Source organism: Calidris pugnax, unplaced genomic scaffold, assembly GCF_001431845.1.
Source record: "Calidris pugnax isolate Ruff unplaced genomic scaffold, ASM143184v1 scaffold68, whole genome shotgun sequence".
NCBI classification, from domain to species: Eukaryota; Metazoa; Chordata; class Aves; order Charadriiformes; family Scolopacidae; genus Calidris; species Calidris pugnax.
The window spans coordinates 6,056,140-6,072,270 of NW_015090921.1; the positions used below are offsets into that span (position 1 = coordinate 6,056,140).

At 37.5% G+C, this 16,131-nt stretch overlaps 1 protein-coding gene across 5 annotated transcripts in view; it reads right to left on the reverse strand.

Moving 5' to 3' along the window:
• Nucleotides 1-587: 587 nt before the first annotated feature.
• UBR1 (ubiquitin protein ligase E3 component n-recognin 1) overlaps nt 588-16,131 on the reverse strand; it is a 57,374-nt gene continuing 41,830 nt past the window's right edge. For 4 of the 5 annotated variants that reach the window (XM_014950309.1, XM_014950307.1, XM_014950308.1 and 1 more), the window contains 12 exons: nt 14,446-14,501; nt 13,997-14,093; nt 12,896-12,963; nt 11,827-11,983; nt 10,826-10,913; nt 9,063-9,196; nt 7,640-7,751; nt 5,627-5,683; nt 5,082-5,159; nt 4,288-4,458; nt 3,982-4,083; nt 588-3,261 (listed from right to left, as the gene is read on the reverse strand). In XM_014950309.1, the coding sequence (XP_014805795.1) occupies nt 3,120-3,261; nt 3,982-4,083; nt 4,288-4,458; nt 5,082-5,159; nt 5,627-5,683; nt 7,640-7,751; nt 9,063-9,196; nt 10,826-10,913; nt 11,827-11,983; nt 12,896-12,963; nt 13,997-14,093; nt 14,446-14,501 (1,262 nt within the window). In that variant the 3' untranslated portion in view covers nt 588-3,119. The remainder of the gene's footprint in view (nt 3,262-3,981; nt 4,084-4,287; nt 4,459-5,081; nt 5,160-5,626; nt 5,684-7,639; nt 7,752-9,062; nt 9,197-10,825; nt 10,914-11,826; nt 11,984-12,895; nt 12,964-13,996; nt 14,094-14,445; nt 14,502-16,131) is intronic. The other variant, XM_014950312.1, reaches the window with a different exon arrangement.

Here is a 16,131-nt window from a genome sequence, read left to right on the forward strand (position 1 = left end):
ACGGACCACAGGGAGAACTGGAATTGTTTGCCAAGCATTTAGTAACTCTTCCACTGTTCCACACCAACAGATGCTCCCCTAATGCTCTCCTAAAATGAACTGGGAAGTGTCAAAGCGCCTCCAAATAAAAACTGAATAATCTATGAGAAGTTACTTTATTTCCTTTTTTAAATATACATATACATAAACCTTCCCTTTCTAGAGGTTAAGTGTCTGGCTTAGAGAACACCCCATTTTTGTGAGGCTACAAATCCACCCAACTCACTCAATGATCAGTTTAAGGACACCAAATATTAAATTTAAGACTCCTTAAACTTAAGACTTCTTTCACAAATTGAGGTAGACACTGCAGGAATTTGCCCCTGTGAAATACTAGGACAAGTTTCAAGTGGAATATTTCTTTAAATAAGAAAAAGCGTGTCCCCATTACTCACGGGTACAAGGATACAGACCACAGGGAGAACTGGAATTGTTTGCCAACCATTTAGTAACTCTTCCACCATTCCACACTGACAGATGCTCCCCTAATGCTCTCCTAAAATGAACTGGGAAGTGTCAAAGCGCCTCCAAATAAAAACTGAATAATCTATGAGAAGTTACTTTATTTCCTTTTTTAAATATACATATACAAGATATTTTATTTCAAAAGCACAAGAACATTATACAAGTTTCAAATTTACATTTTTGCAATTAAAGATACCAATATGTGCATTATCAAAGAACTTCTTCTGTCAGCTTGGATGGAAACAGAAACCAGTGGCGTAAGCGTCTTGCGGTCACTAAATACAGATTATACTCACAGTGAACAAAACTGCATAGGAATTTATGAAATGAAAGATGACCACGCCAGTCCGTGAACGATACGGGAGCCCATTTGCTAAATCAGGAGGTGCAAACGTACAGAAAGATGCCACTTTCCTCTCCCACTTCTTCAGCTACAAAGAGATTTCTAGAGCCTTAAACGTGAGCTCACCTGCTCCGACCAGCTCCTGTCCTGGTGTACTACAATTCAGGCAGAAAACAAAACAAAGTGATCTCACTGCAGATTCGGTAACGGAATTTTTGGATCAGTGAAGTGCAAAGTAACAGAAAGTTTTTGATAACTGAATAGGTAAATATCAGAGAGAAACAGTAAGTGAATCCAGTCTTGGTATCAACGCGCCAGACGTTTGCTCCTCTTAATCCAAGCTTTCTGTTGGTAAATAGTGTTTCGATGACCTTAGAAATGGCCAGTGCGTGCAAGTTTCCACGACAACTGCTCTTCGAAATCCCGTGTGCGTTTCAAATACATTTTAGGGAATTAATGTTTGTCTTTTAAAAGAGTTTCATATTCAGGTTTAAAATCGGAAAGAATCAAAATAAGGAGAATGGTCTTAATTGCAAGAAACAGAATACCTGAAAAATATACCAGAGCCAACTATTTCTATCACCAGGGAAGGATTATAGCACAAGTTAGAAAAAGGTATTTGAAATCAGAACAATATTGGAGTTCATTGGTATTCCATTTTCAGATGAGTTATGGTGCTGCTCAGTGCACTCATACGTCCTCTAAAAACTTTTTAAAACGAAGGGAACAATGATATTTAATGCTAAATCATTATTTGTGATTCTACTACCTCTCATACAATCAGTAGCAAAAAAATAAAGAAGAAATCATACAAAATCACGCTCTCAGACATTAATTTGAAAACCTCCCCTTGCTACCTTTATTAAAATGACACAAAAGAATCCAAATAGCGAAGGGGTGGGGAAATTTAGAGTACTGACAACTTCCAACTTTCACACAGAAATGGGATTTCCTGGGAAAGCATTTTTACCCCTCACGTTACAAATTTTCTTGTGTATATTATGGTTAAAATATAGAAAACAGAACAGCAGACATTTAGAACTGAAGCACAATCACGCACCATTGAGAGAGAGTCCGACCACGACGTGCTATGAACTACTGAAGGGCCAAGAGACAGACTCAGCCCCTTCTTTCCCTTTTCTGCTCTCACCGGCACCAAACGGCTGAGCGTGCCCCCGGAACACACCCTCTCCTTTCTGCAGACAGGGCTCCAAACAAGAGCGACAGAAGATGAAGAGTGGAAAATGCCTCAGGGATGGGCAAACAAAACTGATTTCTGATTCTAAAACTTGCTGCTTTTGGGCCTTGCTTTTAGTCCAGCGATAGCTTCGCAGGTCTTTGACTTTACGGAAGTCTCTGGCTCTTGCACACCTTTGCAGAGCAACACTACAACTACCTATCCGTATGGTCACATTCAGTTCTTGGGGAAAATCTCAGAAGAAACACTGTAAAAGAAGTAAAACTAACCACAACCTAGGCAAATGGTGTAGCTCTAGACCTGTGAGGATATACAACATTAATAGAGGACAAATTCATTAGATAAAGTGCAGTTCTGGCAATGCAAAAAGCACAGACTTTATTTTTTTGATACAACAAGCAAGATGGTAATTCCCCCCATGCACTTTCTATCCCACACTTCTTTAAGGAGCTCATTAATGAAAGCTCTTCCTCAAATGGCAGGATGTAGCTGAATGCAGGCTGCTCTGTACAACTTCATGTTTGCTGTGCCTGTTGCTATGGATTACTAAAGGCCTGGCTCCACTTCCACTCCAATGTTATGCCACAAATCTTGGCCTACTTAAAAGCTTCACTAAGCTTGGGAAAAGAACCCAGGAAGAAAGTAAAGGAGGCTTTTCCACAGTAACACCATCTCGGTACATTCTCAAGGCATGGAAGGGACAGCAACGTGGTGTGTGCCCTGAAGCACAGGATCTGTCAAAACACATGAAGCAATCGCAACTTCACGAAAAAGTGGAAACACTTCTTGACTTGAATGTTCAGTAATTGAACCCGAATGCTGAATGAACCTCGAGCTGAATGTTTTCCTCTCTTTTGGGGGAAGAACAAAAGAAATAAAATTTAAAAAAAAAGAGAGCAGAACATATGATGTGAGATTGTTTCAACGTGTCAGTAATACATATGTCCAACCTAGAGAACCCATCGATCGTGTCCAAGCTACAGAATCCACTCAAGAGTAGATAATTTACTGCCACCCTCCTTTCCTTTTCCAAAGCACTGCCAAAGGTCAAAGTTTTCACTAAAATCAAGAGACTCAGAGCAGTTGCCAGTTGAATCCCAAGAAGATCTGATTCGTTTCCTGGCTCCTGGCAATCTCCTCTATGATGCAGTGCTGCTGCCACAGCAGATGCAGCTTCCGGTAACGCTCCCGACATAAGTGCAGGGGGTTGCCTCTTCTGCACAGAAGAAAAGAGGAGAATATCCAATGAGCACAGCAGAACAGCAACTGAAAAGCTCTTCCATGGACAGTCTAGCACCGACACTCTTAACGACAGCCAGAAAATACGAAATCCTTGTAGGAACACCAATTCCAGCAAGTCTGGAAATGAAAAAGTAAAATTCTACACACAACAAGCAACAACTGCTGTTTCCAAGCCGACATTTCAGCAATGGCAGTTGCACGTTTCTGATGAAAGGCAGACAAAGTATTCTTGAGAAAAGTAAGAAAGTTTAACAGTACCAAAAAAGTGTATTTTTCCATTATGAATGACCAATTCATGACTGGAAATGCCATCCAAATCTGAAGTTAAACAAGTTCACCTGGCCAAGATCCATATTACAGTGCTGCACATGCAGCAGGAGAACACGTTCGATGACTGCTGTTTCCAAGCCAACATTTCAGCAATGGCAGTTGCACGTTTCTGATGAAAGGCAGACAAAGTATTCTTGAGAAAAGAAAGAAAGTTTAACAGTACCAAAAAAGTGGATTTTTCCATTATGAATGACCAATTCATGACTGGAAATGCCATCCAAATCTGAAGTTAAACAAGTTCACCTGGCCAAGATCCATATTACAGTGCTGCACATGCAGCAGGAGAACACGTCCAAGGGGTGTAAGAAAGAAAAAGGTACCAAAATGGAAATTTAGAAAGACATAAAATCAAACATTTACTTACTTCAGACCTGGATCTGTTTCTCCATATTCATCCAAGTAGGGAGCAGGATATAAGCAGCCCCTGGTTTTACCTTCAATGAGGACAACTTTGCATTCCCTGATCCTTAAGGAAAAAATAGCTACAGTTAAAACGCAAGACAACTCCCAGCAGGTTCTTAACTTTTGGGTGAGCGATATTTTAGGTCAAAGCAATGTTTCTTCATGTCAGACAAGAAGAATCAAGTGCTTTGACAAGGTTGTGAATTTTGACCTTCAAGTATTTCCCTTTTAATTAAACACATTAATTAAATTCTAGCGAGCTACTTACTTGAGGAACATACAGACTCCAGCTCCACATTGAAGAGCATGAGAAGTACAGGCTCCCAGCTCCTCCCCGTTCACCAGTTCCTGACAACAAGTATTCTGGGAACACAGCATAGCCCCACAGAATAAACACAGCACTGGGTGCTTCTGTTCATCATCAGAAGACCGCGGGCATCTAGAAGCATAACCAGAATGTTACTGCAGGAATTAAAACTTCAAAAGCAATGTTAACTACAGATAATGTTCCAACAACAACAAAACCCCCAACCCACAAAGAAAGACAGACCAAAGACACACTATGTCATAATGGTATTTCAGGTATCTGTCTCCTTTGGCTATGTTTTTACATTGCTTGAAACATTTCATCTGCCAAGATACCTGCTTTGAGCAGGAGGCTGGAGTAGATGATCTGCTGATGCTACTTCTAACCAGAATTACCCTATGATTCACTCTTCCTGGCATAAACCAGTGCCAACCTTCTGGGCTTCTTGTGTCCAGTGCAAAAAATAATTTTCAGACTTATGGCCAAACCAAAGGCACATTGCACTGGTGAAAAACAACCAGCAGATCAAGTTATAATCATTGTTTATTTATTTCTATCATACACAAGGGATTTCGTTTAGTTAGCTGTTGTGTTTCAGATTTAAAATGAACATGTGTTAGTATTGGCCAGTGCCTTCACTTCTGCAAAATATTCCTGTACATAGTTTTAACACCAGTTACAGTAACTGCAGGAATACAAAAGTGACTAAAAGTGACAAAACAAACAGGAAGACAACTAAATATGCTGTATCTTACCTAAACTGAGAGGCTTGGTTCAGAAGGCAGCTATAGTCTTCAGGAAGCTCTATTAAACTATTTCTTTTCCTAGGATATCTGGGTAAGCGAAAAAGAGCTATTATGAGAATAATAAAGATCGCAGCAAAGAACAAAACAGATAGCTGTAAATTCCTGCTGAGCTTTCCGGCTTTTCTGCAAACTTCTGCAGTCCTGCAGCAGTTCTTCAGGCCCAGAAGCCCAAGTGAGAGGCTCCACATGGGAGCTTCAGCGTTGCTATATTCCAGAAAAGGTGACGAAATTAAATTTCATACATAAGCTACATGAATGAAGACATTTCACATTTCAGTTAGCTTTTGTTATTTCCTAATCTAAGCCAGATAACTTGCCTGACAATGTTGTACATTCTCAAGAGTCACTACATGGGGAGTAATACACAACCATTTAAAGAGAAAGTAGAAAAGGAGGAAGAAAACACAAGCACTTTGACTTCCCCACAACAAGCACTTAATTCTTTCAACACTTTTAAGTCAAAAACAGAAGAAAAACCAGCAGTAACAACTTACTTTATTGCACTGCTTTTCCCCTTCAAACAACTTAACACCAGCGGGTCAGCACACCACCTATTTCAAAAAAGCAGATGACAGTGTTTGATATTAATATTCTAAATATAGGATCACTAAACTAAACTAGTAAGCAATAAGAAAACACAGAGCACAGATCAAGCATTGAGAGCTCTAGTTAAAACTTCACGAGGAAATAAAGCTATTCTTTACAGTGTTGCTTCAGGAAAATAATTTAAGTTTGTATAAAAGAAAAAAAACCCTTGTGAAAAACAATGGTGCTTAAAAGTATCAAGACAGACACAGAATTAAAAACTGAACCAGTCTTCAGACATACTTGAAGTTCTCAAAGTGGGCTACAATACACAGCTCCTTTGGAAACAGATCTGCTGAAAGCCACAGCATAAGAAAATATATACACTCTACTAAGAAAATATTTATTGCTTATATTTAATAACCTTCATCCAATGGTTATTTTACAATGTTTTATTGCATGTGGCACCTTAGAGCTTGTTTAAAATGGCCAAACGTGTCTACTAAAGCAACAGAAGATAGTGGCAAGTTACTAGAGAGAGGAATTGGTATGTCTAAGGTACCTTTTTAAGTTATTTCTACAAAAAGGAGGAGAAGGGAGAGAGAACTGTGGCAGATGGTCAGTCTAGTAAGCATCATTTAACACATTTCTCAACAATTATCAAACCTAGTCTTCTGAAATAAGATTCTTTCAAAAAACATATGGGAAGCTGCATGATGATTTGACAACTGCTACTACTGCATGAAATATGGAGCTTCCTACTTGAACCCTTTGGTTTTGACCGGGCGTGCTATAATGGGCTTATTAGCCCTGCATCCAGCCATCATTTCCTAATCTTCACAAGCATCTGTCCATGGTCTTCTCTTATAAGCACCCTTATGTGTTTGAGCAAATGGGCAGGAATGTATAAGACAAACTTATTTAATAATTTACTTGTGAAAGTGCCATTAGTTTATACTAATCTTCACAAGCATCTCTCCACGGTCTTCTCTTATAAGCACCCTTATGTGTTTGAGCAAATGGGCAGGAATGTATAAGACAAACTTATTTAATAATTTACTTGTGAAAGTGCCATTAGTTTATAAGTAATTATATACACTACAATTTATTTTTTTTTATATATATATACTGCAATTAATTATAGTAAAATTGTATGTAGGGAATTTTTTAGGTCAGCCACATGGACTCTAAGTTGGAATCAACAGCTCAAAATGTTCCTAAACTGAAGGACTCTAGAAAACAAAACAGAACGGAGGTAAAAAAAACCCACAAACTAAGAACAAGTAATAGTAATTAATGCAACCAAGTGCACAAACAGTCACATTAAACACATGGAGACGTTCTCCAACACAATATACCAGGATTATTCTCAGAGTTGGGGGGGGAAGTGTCTGCTTATTTTAACTTGTGTTTTTGAATGGAGAATTTTACCAACTCTTTCTTTACTGCTAGATTGCCACGTACATAATACTCAAATTGGACCTTTTAACCATTAGGTGAACTTCAACATTCATCAGTATTTTGGAAATCCAGAGAACAGTACAAAACCTACATAAATTTCCCATATTCTCATTTTTATAGCTTGTGTAATCAGCACTTTTGCTGTAGACAGATTAAAAATAGGCCAATGAACAGTCTGTGGCTTCCCATGTAAGCCAAGGTTTATGATAACTCCTTTCTGCACTGAATGGCTGAATGATGCATTTCCCTTAAGCTACAATTGTTTAGTGTCTGAATCACCATAAAATAGAGAATGTTTTATGGTTTTGAAGTGTTTTAAGAGATTCAGTATACTGGCGCACAGGAAACAAATGTTTAGGACTCTAGTATGAATTTGAGCTCAATCATTTCATTATTATTAATCTTGAATTCCCATAGGGCCATCACAACAAAAAAAAAACCAAAACGGCCTGTCCAGTCCCACTTAGTACCTTTGGACAACAACAACAACAAAAAAAGGCCTGTCCAGTCCCACTTAGTACCTTTGGAGCAGTGGATTTACTGTGTCCCAATATTCCTGGAAGAGCAAGAACAAATTGGTAGGCAGAGAGAGGTAACTACAAAGTGCCTTGAACTGCACTTCTTCAGAAACTGCTAAAGAAAAAGAAAACACGAGCAACTGTTAAAGTGTTTCAGCACTGCTGAATAATTCACTTAAAACTAGAAATCTCCTGATCCCTTCTTCATTGAATAAGACATATCTTGCAGCTTCAGCATGGCTCCCAGCTAGTACAATTACATGTTATTCTACTGACTCAGGCAGAGCTACAATAATTTGCATTAGCTGCAGATTTGCTTCAGGTTTAACAAATTTGACATGATTAAGTAATTTTTATGTCATGCATAAGTCACTGTAATAACAGAATCCCTTGCTTAAATTCCATTTCACTGCGTAGTATGTAACACACAGTAGTGCAGCAGATTTCGGTACTTGCCACGTTTTAGCTTTTGACTACAATGGACTTTTGCAATGGTATTAAATTTTGCTACGATCAAGTCAGTTCTAACACATTACATAAAGTTGGGCTAATTTAACGACTGCAATGGTATTAAATTTTGCTATGATCAAGTCAGTTCCAACACATTACATAAAGTTGGGCTAATTTAACAGTTTGCTGGGTGGTCATTTATTGCCTCTGCTACAGAAAACAGCATTGCTGATTCACTAGGAAGACTCCTCCCTAACAAATCAAATGGTAAGGACAATAGCATATCCCAAAGTACAAAGATTTTTACTTATATATCCTAATCATAGCCAAACTTAGTTCATACTTTACATAAATCGATTTAAGATGCTATATTCTGTTTCACTTGATCATAGCAATTTTTGGTCCTCCTTGCCAAACAGTTGATGATTCTGTGTTTCACTGCCTTTTGACAGAAGACAAAACAAAACCTTTGTTTTGGGGTTTAGTATCTGTAATGCATTAGGATCCCTTAAGAAGGAGGTTTAAGTTTTATAATGTGCTTTATATCTACTTGGCTCTCTTTTGCTAAATCCCTGGGTTATTAGCATTTACTAACATTAGCAACTGCACAAAAAGATGTGTGTGTTGGTTCTTTTTAAATATACTCCAGGCGACTTCTTAGGTGATGTACTCTAAGCCCATAGAATTATCCTTAAACCACAGAATCCTTGTATCCACAAATATTTACTATCAATACATCATTGATAATTCACATCTTTGCACATACTCAGAAGTAACTCTTTTCCATGCAAAGAAGGCAGAGACAACTCAGCCTCTCATGCCTGCCCTTTCCTGTACAAATTAGTATTTAATTTTCTGAGTCTTACTTAAATGTATTATCTATTGTTACGTTTCTGTGAACATTTAAAAATTCCATTCATCCAAGAAAACAGTAAACAAAGCCACTATATAGCCACGTTTGCTTTCTCATATTTACCTTGTAGTAGCTCCTCAGGTGGAGAAACTCCCAGCAAATAATGGAAAAATAAAGCAGCGCAACGAAGGTAAGGCATGATGCCTTTTTTAACAGAATCCCACACAAACCAGCCTGGAATATCCTGACTGAAGCAACTGTAACACACAAACAAGAAATAGCTGCAGCAGTTCACAGTGCAAATCTTTGTAGCACTTTCACATTTTGGCTAGCACTGGGAGAATGGCAGCTGGGTAAAACCAGCACTGATGTATCCCAAATTCTGTGAAACCAGCCCAAATTCTGACCACCCCTGTGCCTAAGGAGTTTAGGTAGAACCTTCAAATTATCTCAACTTCTATTTTTCAAAATAATAAAAAATAGACAGCCAACACATAACTGTCCATCTCTAGGTAACTCAAGATAACCTGATTTAAACTGTGCAATACAGCATCATACATGGATCAACTGATTCTTGCACTGGTTGTTTTTTTCATTACCAAAAGCCAGCGATTTTTTGAAATGGTGAACATTTTTCATTCAGTTGGTGCTTTTAATGCAATTCAAAAATGAGGAAAGAACCAACAGCCAAACATAAATACTCTTCAGGAACAACAAAACCACCACAATTAAAAACTTAATACCTCATACTCCATGATGGAAGTCACAACAGTAACACTCAGATTGTTTAAAATAAAGCTATAATAATCCCATTTTTGACAAAAGGCACTGGAGTGATCCTCTTCTCAGTAATTATTCTTGTGCAATATGAGCATTTTGTCTAAATTTCATAGTAAATTTAACTTACTTACAGTGTCCTTGCTTTCTAAAAATTTTAAACTGAGTTAAATTCACATTTACGTGCACAGGATGTTCACACAAATGTTGACCAGGACCTGCTGAGGAGCCAGCTGTAAAGCTGTAGCTATAACATTCTAGACTACTGCAGAATTATTATGCAGATTGTGCTGTTTAAGCACAGGTAGGTGAGAGTTGGCAGATGACAGTGCATGTGCAGAAATTAAACCACTAAAAATTTCATTGTTGGGTTGTCTAAACTTTGCCATTTTATTCTTTAGTGAGGCATCTCAATACATTGACCTGGTTTTCCAAAATCCTACCTCAGAAAAATTGCTCTTATTATTCAAATATAAAATTTTAAATATTTAGAAATAAAGATTTAAAACTTTTAGACAAGCGGGTAGTGTTGTCAATCCTTGAGAAACGTATCTTTGCAACTAGCCTTGGTGAAGATAAATCAAAGCAGAATTTGTAGAGCGTGCATCCATATTTTCTTGCTTATTTCACAAAGAGATACCAAAGTACTCAAGAGTTCATAACTCTATCAAAAAAGTCTGAAAAAGTTTCCTTTTTTTCAGTGTTCAGGAACACAGGAAGAAAGCACACCACATTGTGCCAAGTCCCCATATAAAATGGACATTTTTTTTTTCCTGTTTTCTGTGTTGCTCAGGTCAGCCCCTGGGGATTGCTTTGTCTTTCTAGGAAAATGCAATGCAGTAAGTGAGCTGCTACTTACCCACTGGTGTACTGACAAACCTCCCTACAGAAAGACTGCGCAGACCGTGCCTCCTCGCTGTTGTCAGGTGATCGAGCAGTAGGGGATTCTGCACACAAAAACATTAATCCCACTGGGCACACCACATTGTGCCAAGTCCCCATATAAAATGGACATTTTTTTTCCTGTTTTCTGTGTTGCTCAGGTCAGCCCCTGGGGACTTCTTTGTCTTTCTAGGAAAATGCAATGCTGTAAGTGAGCTGCTACTTACCCACTGGTGTACTGACAAACCTCCCTACAGAAAGACTGCGCAGACCGTGCCTCCTCGCTGTTGTCAGGTGATCGAGCAGTAGGGGATTCTGCACACAAAAACATTAATCCCACTATAAAACCACTTCATTTGTGACACACTTCTATTTTTTTTTTTATATATACTGAGCCCTTTTTTTTTTTTATGTAAAAACACTTAATTTGTGACACTTCTATTTTTTTTATATATATACTGAGCTCTTTTTTTATTTTTAAACACATTGCAGAAATATTTCTACTTTGTTTTGCTTAATTCATTTTCTATTTGCTGTTTTTAACCTAACAAAGGTTCTCCTAAAACTGCATGCTATAAAGAAGAATCAGGATTACTGCCTCATTTGCTCATCCTCACATAAAAACTGCTTCTTTCTCTTGAACTTTTGAAGTTGTCATCTCACATAGATTAAACTACAGGAAACTTTATTTGTTTGCTTTTTTAATTCCCATTTCTACTTTGTTTTGTTTAATTACTTTTCAATTTGCTGTTTTTAACCTAACAAAGGTTCTCCTAAAAACTGCATGCTGTAAAGAAGAATCAGGATTACTGCCTCATTTGCTCATCCTCACATAAAAACTGCTTCTTTCTCTTGAACTTTTGAAGTTGTCATCTCACATAGATTAAACTACAGGAAACTTTATTTGTTTGCTTTTTTAATTCCCATCATGCTGAAGAGAAATGAAAGTAGTAGCTAGGAAGCCTGTAGGTTACTGACATTTTTTTAACAGTAGTATGAAATATAAGGAAAAGTGAAATTCTCTCCTATCGGTTTATAGGATTCCATATTTTGGCTCTGGGTATTTACTAGGTTGAAGGGTAAAGAAAAGTTTCTTTCCCAAATCCATGCTGTCACTGCACAGCTCCGAGTTGATGAGGAAGTTTATACCTGGAAGACACTAATGGTGTCCAACCATTTTTTTTAAGAAACTGTGTAAAAATGCCAGAATACTTCAACCCAAACACACCTCCACCTGCTGCTGAAGAGACGACGATTTGTGTGATGTGTGCCAGGGTTGTCAGATGGAAGAGGTAGAGGTGGTTATAGGCTGAACTAATTGATGAAGGTTGCAAGTCTACAGCATCCTCCCAGTATAAAGATGGAAACGATAACACAACTCCCACCTAAAGTGAAAGAGAAAATATTAAAGTAACAGAAATTTGGCAATAGCTACATGGTTAATAGAAATTATATTCTCACTATACATTTATATTTAATTTCTGTAGTCAATATGAATACTGTTGTTTATAGCAAAAGATCATTGGAAAATATTAACCACTTGTGCCCCTCTGGCATGCAGGAAACTCAGATATTTTGTAATTGCCAGTTTAGAGATACATCAAGAAAGTTTCTCCAATTCCTAGAAAGCTTAATTTCTGGTTTTTGACATAAGACAAAGCACACTGAAAAAAGTGAGAAGAGAGACCAAGCATTAGTTAGGAAAGCAACCAGGGCAAAACCGGTTTTATTTTGGTGGGTTTGAGTTTTTGTTTGATTTTTTTTTGTTGGCTTTTTTGTTGTACGGTTTTGTGGGGGTTTGGTTTCTTTTGGTGTTTTTTTTTTTTTTTTCAAACAGTAGAAGAAAGTGTAATATAGATTTGTATTAAGAACAGAAAGAAGAGGCCAAGAAGAGTAAAGAAGGTGATGAGAGCGAACATAAATGAATCAAGGTATGAGAGGCACAGTGAGACAAAAGGAGAGTGAGGGAAACAAGCTGAGTGGGTGCATTTCTCAGGGGTTTTTGAAGGTTTGAGATCAATGGAGGTTGCCAGCATGAGACTGCAAGCACGAAATTTAGTAAGAGTGAGACAGCAAAGACTTCTAAGCCAGAAGAACAACAGAACTAACAGTAAACACTTGCATATAGAAGCCATATGTAATCATTTGCTTGTATGCAGCGCTCATGTATAACCATTTGACTCATGCAAGTGAACAGACAATACAGAATTACAGGGTAAAGTACCCAAAAATCCATGCTAAAAAACCCCACCAAACAAACAGCTATTAATATGAAGAATAAAACTGAACCTGCTTACCAAAACGTGGAACATATCTACTTCTAAGAGGGATGGAGTGTCTTCCACTTTAAAGGCTGGTAGAAGAACTACGAAATAAAAGTATCGATTATACATTTGATATGTACTTTTTTCTTTTGGATTGAATGGCAATATCAGAATCTGATTTTAGAGCCTCTATAATTTCTGTGTTTTCATCAAAAAAATGCCCAAATCTCTCAACTAAGGAAGTATCTAATTAACCATTTACCACTTACTTAATTGGGTGTGCATCTGTTTAGCTATTTCCACATGCTCAATGACTACATGTTCAAGATTCTAAGATAAAAGGCTTTGATTTATTTCTCCAGCTCTAATAAAGCACACAGTGATAAGTGTGAAAACCACAGATGTCTTTAGGCACTGCAGCACCAGATGCATCACAACCTCACCCAATACAAAAGCCACCCCCAAGAATCCTATCAAACAGGAGACAGGTCAAAGAGGAAGAATCTTATCAATCCTATCAAACAGGAGACAGGTCAAAGAGTGGGATTCACAGGCCACCACACTCACCTCAGCAGTAAGAAACACGAAGGATAGCTATGTGCCTCAAACTAGCTCTCCCTGAGACCAAAATACCTTAAACTAGGCTGCAAGCAGCCTTTTGAAAGTACTAAAAAGTTGGCCTCCCATATGAGAGAGAGGAATACCTGTTTTGTGGCTTTATCCACCCATTTAGCATCATTTTGAACATTTTGAACACTGCCAGAAATAGGCTACTAACCATCTGTAAATATTCCAGATCTGAGAATGTTTAGCACAGAGTTTAAGTAATTTTGAACACTGCCAGAAATAGGCTACTAACCATCTGTAAATATTCCAGATCTGAGAATCTCCAGGTGTATGTAATCTGGGATAGAAGATTTTTTGGGGACTTCAAAAATACAAGGCTGGGTTAACAAAATTATTGATTACTTAAGTTCAATCAATACTCCATGACTTCATGCAACATTAGAGAAACTGAAGTTAGCACTGCAGTCAGGAGTCTAGCCTTTGCTTCTATGCTGCATTAGTGGGTGTGCTGGTTTGCACCAGAAACTTCTGCAACAGGAAAGGAAGCCCAGAAAAGGAATACGATACCTCCTAGAAGACGAACCAGATGTTTCTGAATCAGGCCCTGTGGGGATGTTGTTCTCTGAGCAGCTGCAAACTGCACTAATGCTTTAAGGCCACTGTGCTAGAGCGCATGAAAAAATGGTTGGACAGCAAAAAAGGAAGATATAAAAGTGAAATAAAGCTGTAAAAACATATCTACTTCTACAAACAGAAAAATACATCAATAGGAGAACTTAATATGAACTTCCATGTATAAGTAGAAATATGATTCTTCCAGAACATTTTTTATGTTATCAATCTAAACTTCTCAAAATCTACATTTTGAGAGCTATCCCTCCAGAGGGATAACATCAAGATGTTTGCAAGATTTTAACAGTATCAACAGTATTTTTTTTATATATATGTGTATTATATATGTATATAAACTTTTTTTTTGTTGTTTAAAATATACTGCATATCTTACTTGCCCATACCTGTCTATTTTGTAGAGATCCAAATAAAGGCTTGCCTTCCGTTTCCAAGAGGTTTTCTTAAAATCAAACACAGAAGAAATTAATTTGCTTTGCTCTACAGGAACTAACATAACCTTTCTGTTAGAATACACTTCGTCCAAGATTAATTTACTCTTAATATATGAACTTCTTTTTAAAGCTCAATTTTATTCTGATAAGAGAATTCTCTTGAAAAAAAAAGAATCTAGCCTAAAGGGCACTGAATGTTTCCCATGTACATGGTTATAACAAGCTTTTTAAAAACATTTGGTTTTCATATCTTGCTAATTTGGGATATAAACGAACATGGTTTCACATGAACGATGATAAGACATTCTATGGATTTAGTTTAATTTTCAGTTACCCTTATACAATGCTCAAAAACTTTAAGGTACGTTTACAGGGATGCTACACAGCTCTGATTTGCACTACTGCAGTCGACTGTTGTTTAACAAAAATATTTTGTAAACAAAATTCCCAAGTTGGAATACAACACAGCTTTCCTCCCTGAGTGCATTGGTTCTAAAGGGATAATAAAGAGAAAATAATCCAATAAAAATAACAAACCAAGTTAACTCAATTTAGTAAAAAGTGAATAAAAAGGTATCAATTAAGATGTTTGTGCTTTAGTCACTATAGTCACTTTTCAGAGATTAATCAGTACACTTCAAGATCTTGGAAATTTTCTTTTGTTTGTTTTCACTGGGGTTTTTTTGTTGGGAGGGTTTTTTGGTTTGTTTTTTGGGTTTGGGTTTTAGTTTGGTTGTTTTGTGGTTTGTTTTTTTTAAACCACCACTAACAAAAAAATGAAAGCGTTTCAACTTAGCACTTCCATACATCAGTTTAACACACAGCATGTGGAGCTGCTGAGGAAACATGAGAAAAATCAGATTTCTATTTTTAAGTGGCTTTAGGCTTAGGCAATAAAAGCAATTCACATCCCTTGTGTCATCAATGCTTTGAACCTCCTCTAGAGACTCCACTAATACAGGCATCTCGGGCTCATTGTCTAGGCAGCTTGGCTACATGCCTGTTAAATGATCTTAATAATGCACTTTGTGACTAGATTCAAAACCAGCATACAAGAAGCTATGCAGCATTTTTGTTTTTCAATTTCATGGAAGCCTGCTCCATTTGTAAACAAAAATTAATAATCCAAGGAGATGGTGCGGCCTAGGATAGGCCAGACTGTCACAGTCTGGTTTTATAATCCTAGCCTGGTAAGGCGTCTGAATTTTCTCCTTCTGACATATGCCTTCATTATCACATCTGTAACAGCAGCTATTGCATAGATACACTTGCTAGCAACCTCATCCCTGACAGCCACCAAGGCCTTTTTCAGATATTAAATGAAAACAATCTGCACAGCATTAAGTGCGTTGACATTAATAGAGCTGGTGGCTTCCAGTCCTCTCCCGACCCATTTGAAAACTCTGATAAAATCCAACCCTAAAACGATGCAACGAGTTTTCATGACTATTCCTGCCTTATCAGAATATTCCCCATTCTCCTACAAACCTTTTGAACTCTTGATACTCCACTTGAGTCAAGTCCACTACAGATTTAAGGTAGACCACACTTGTAACTCAACAGTTTCATCAATAAAAAGTGGCATATTTAGCAAATCTTATTTATAGAGATGTACAATTCTCAATTCCATCAGCACGC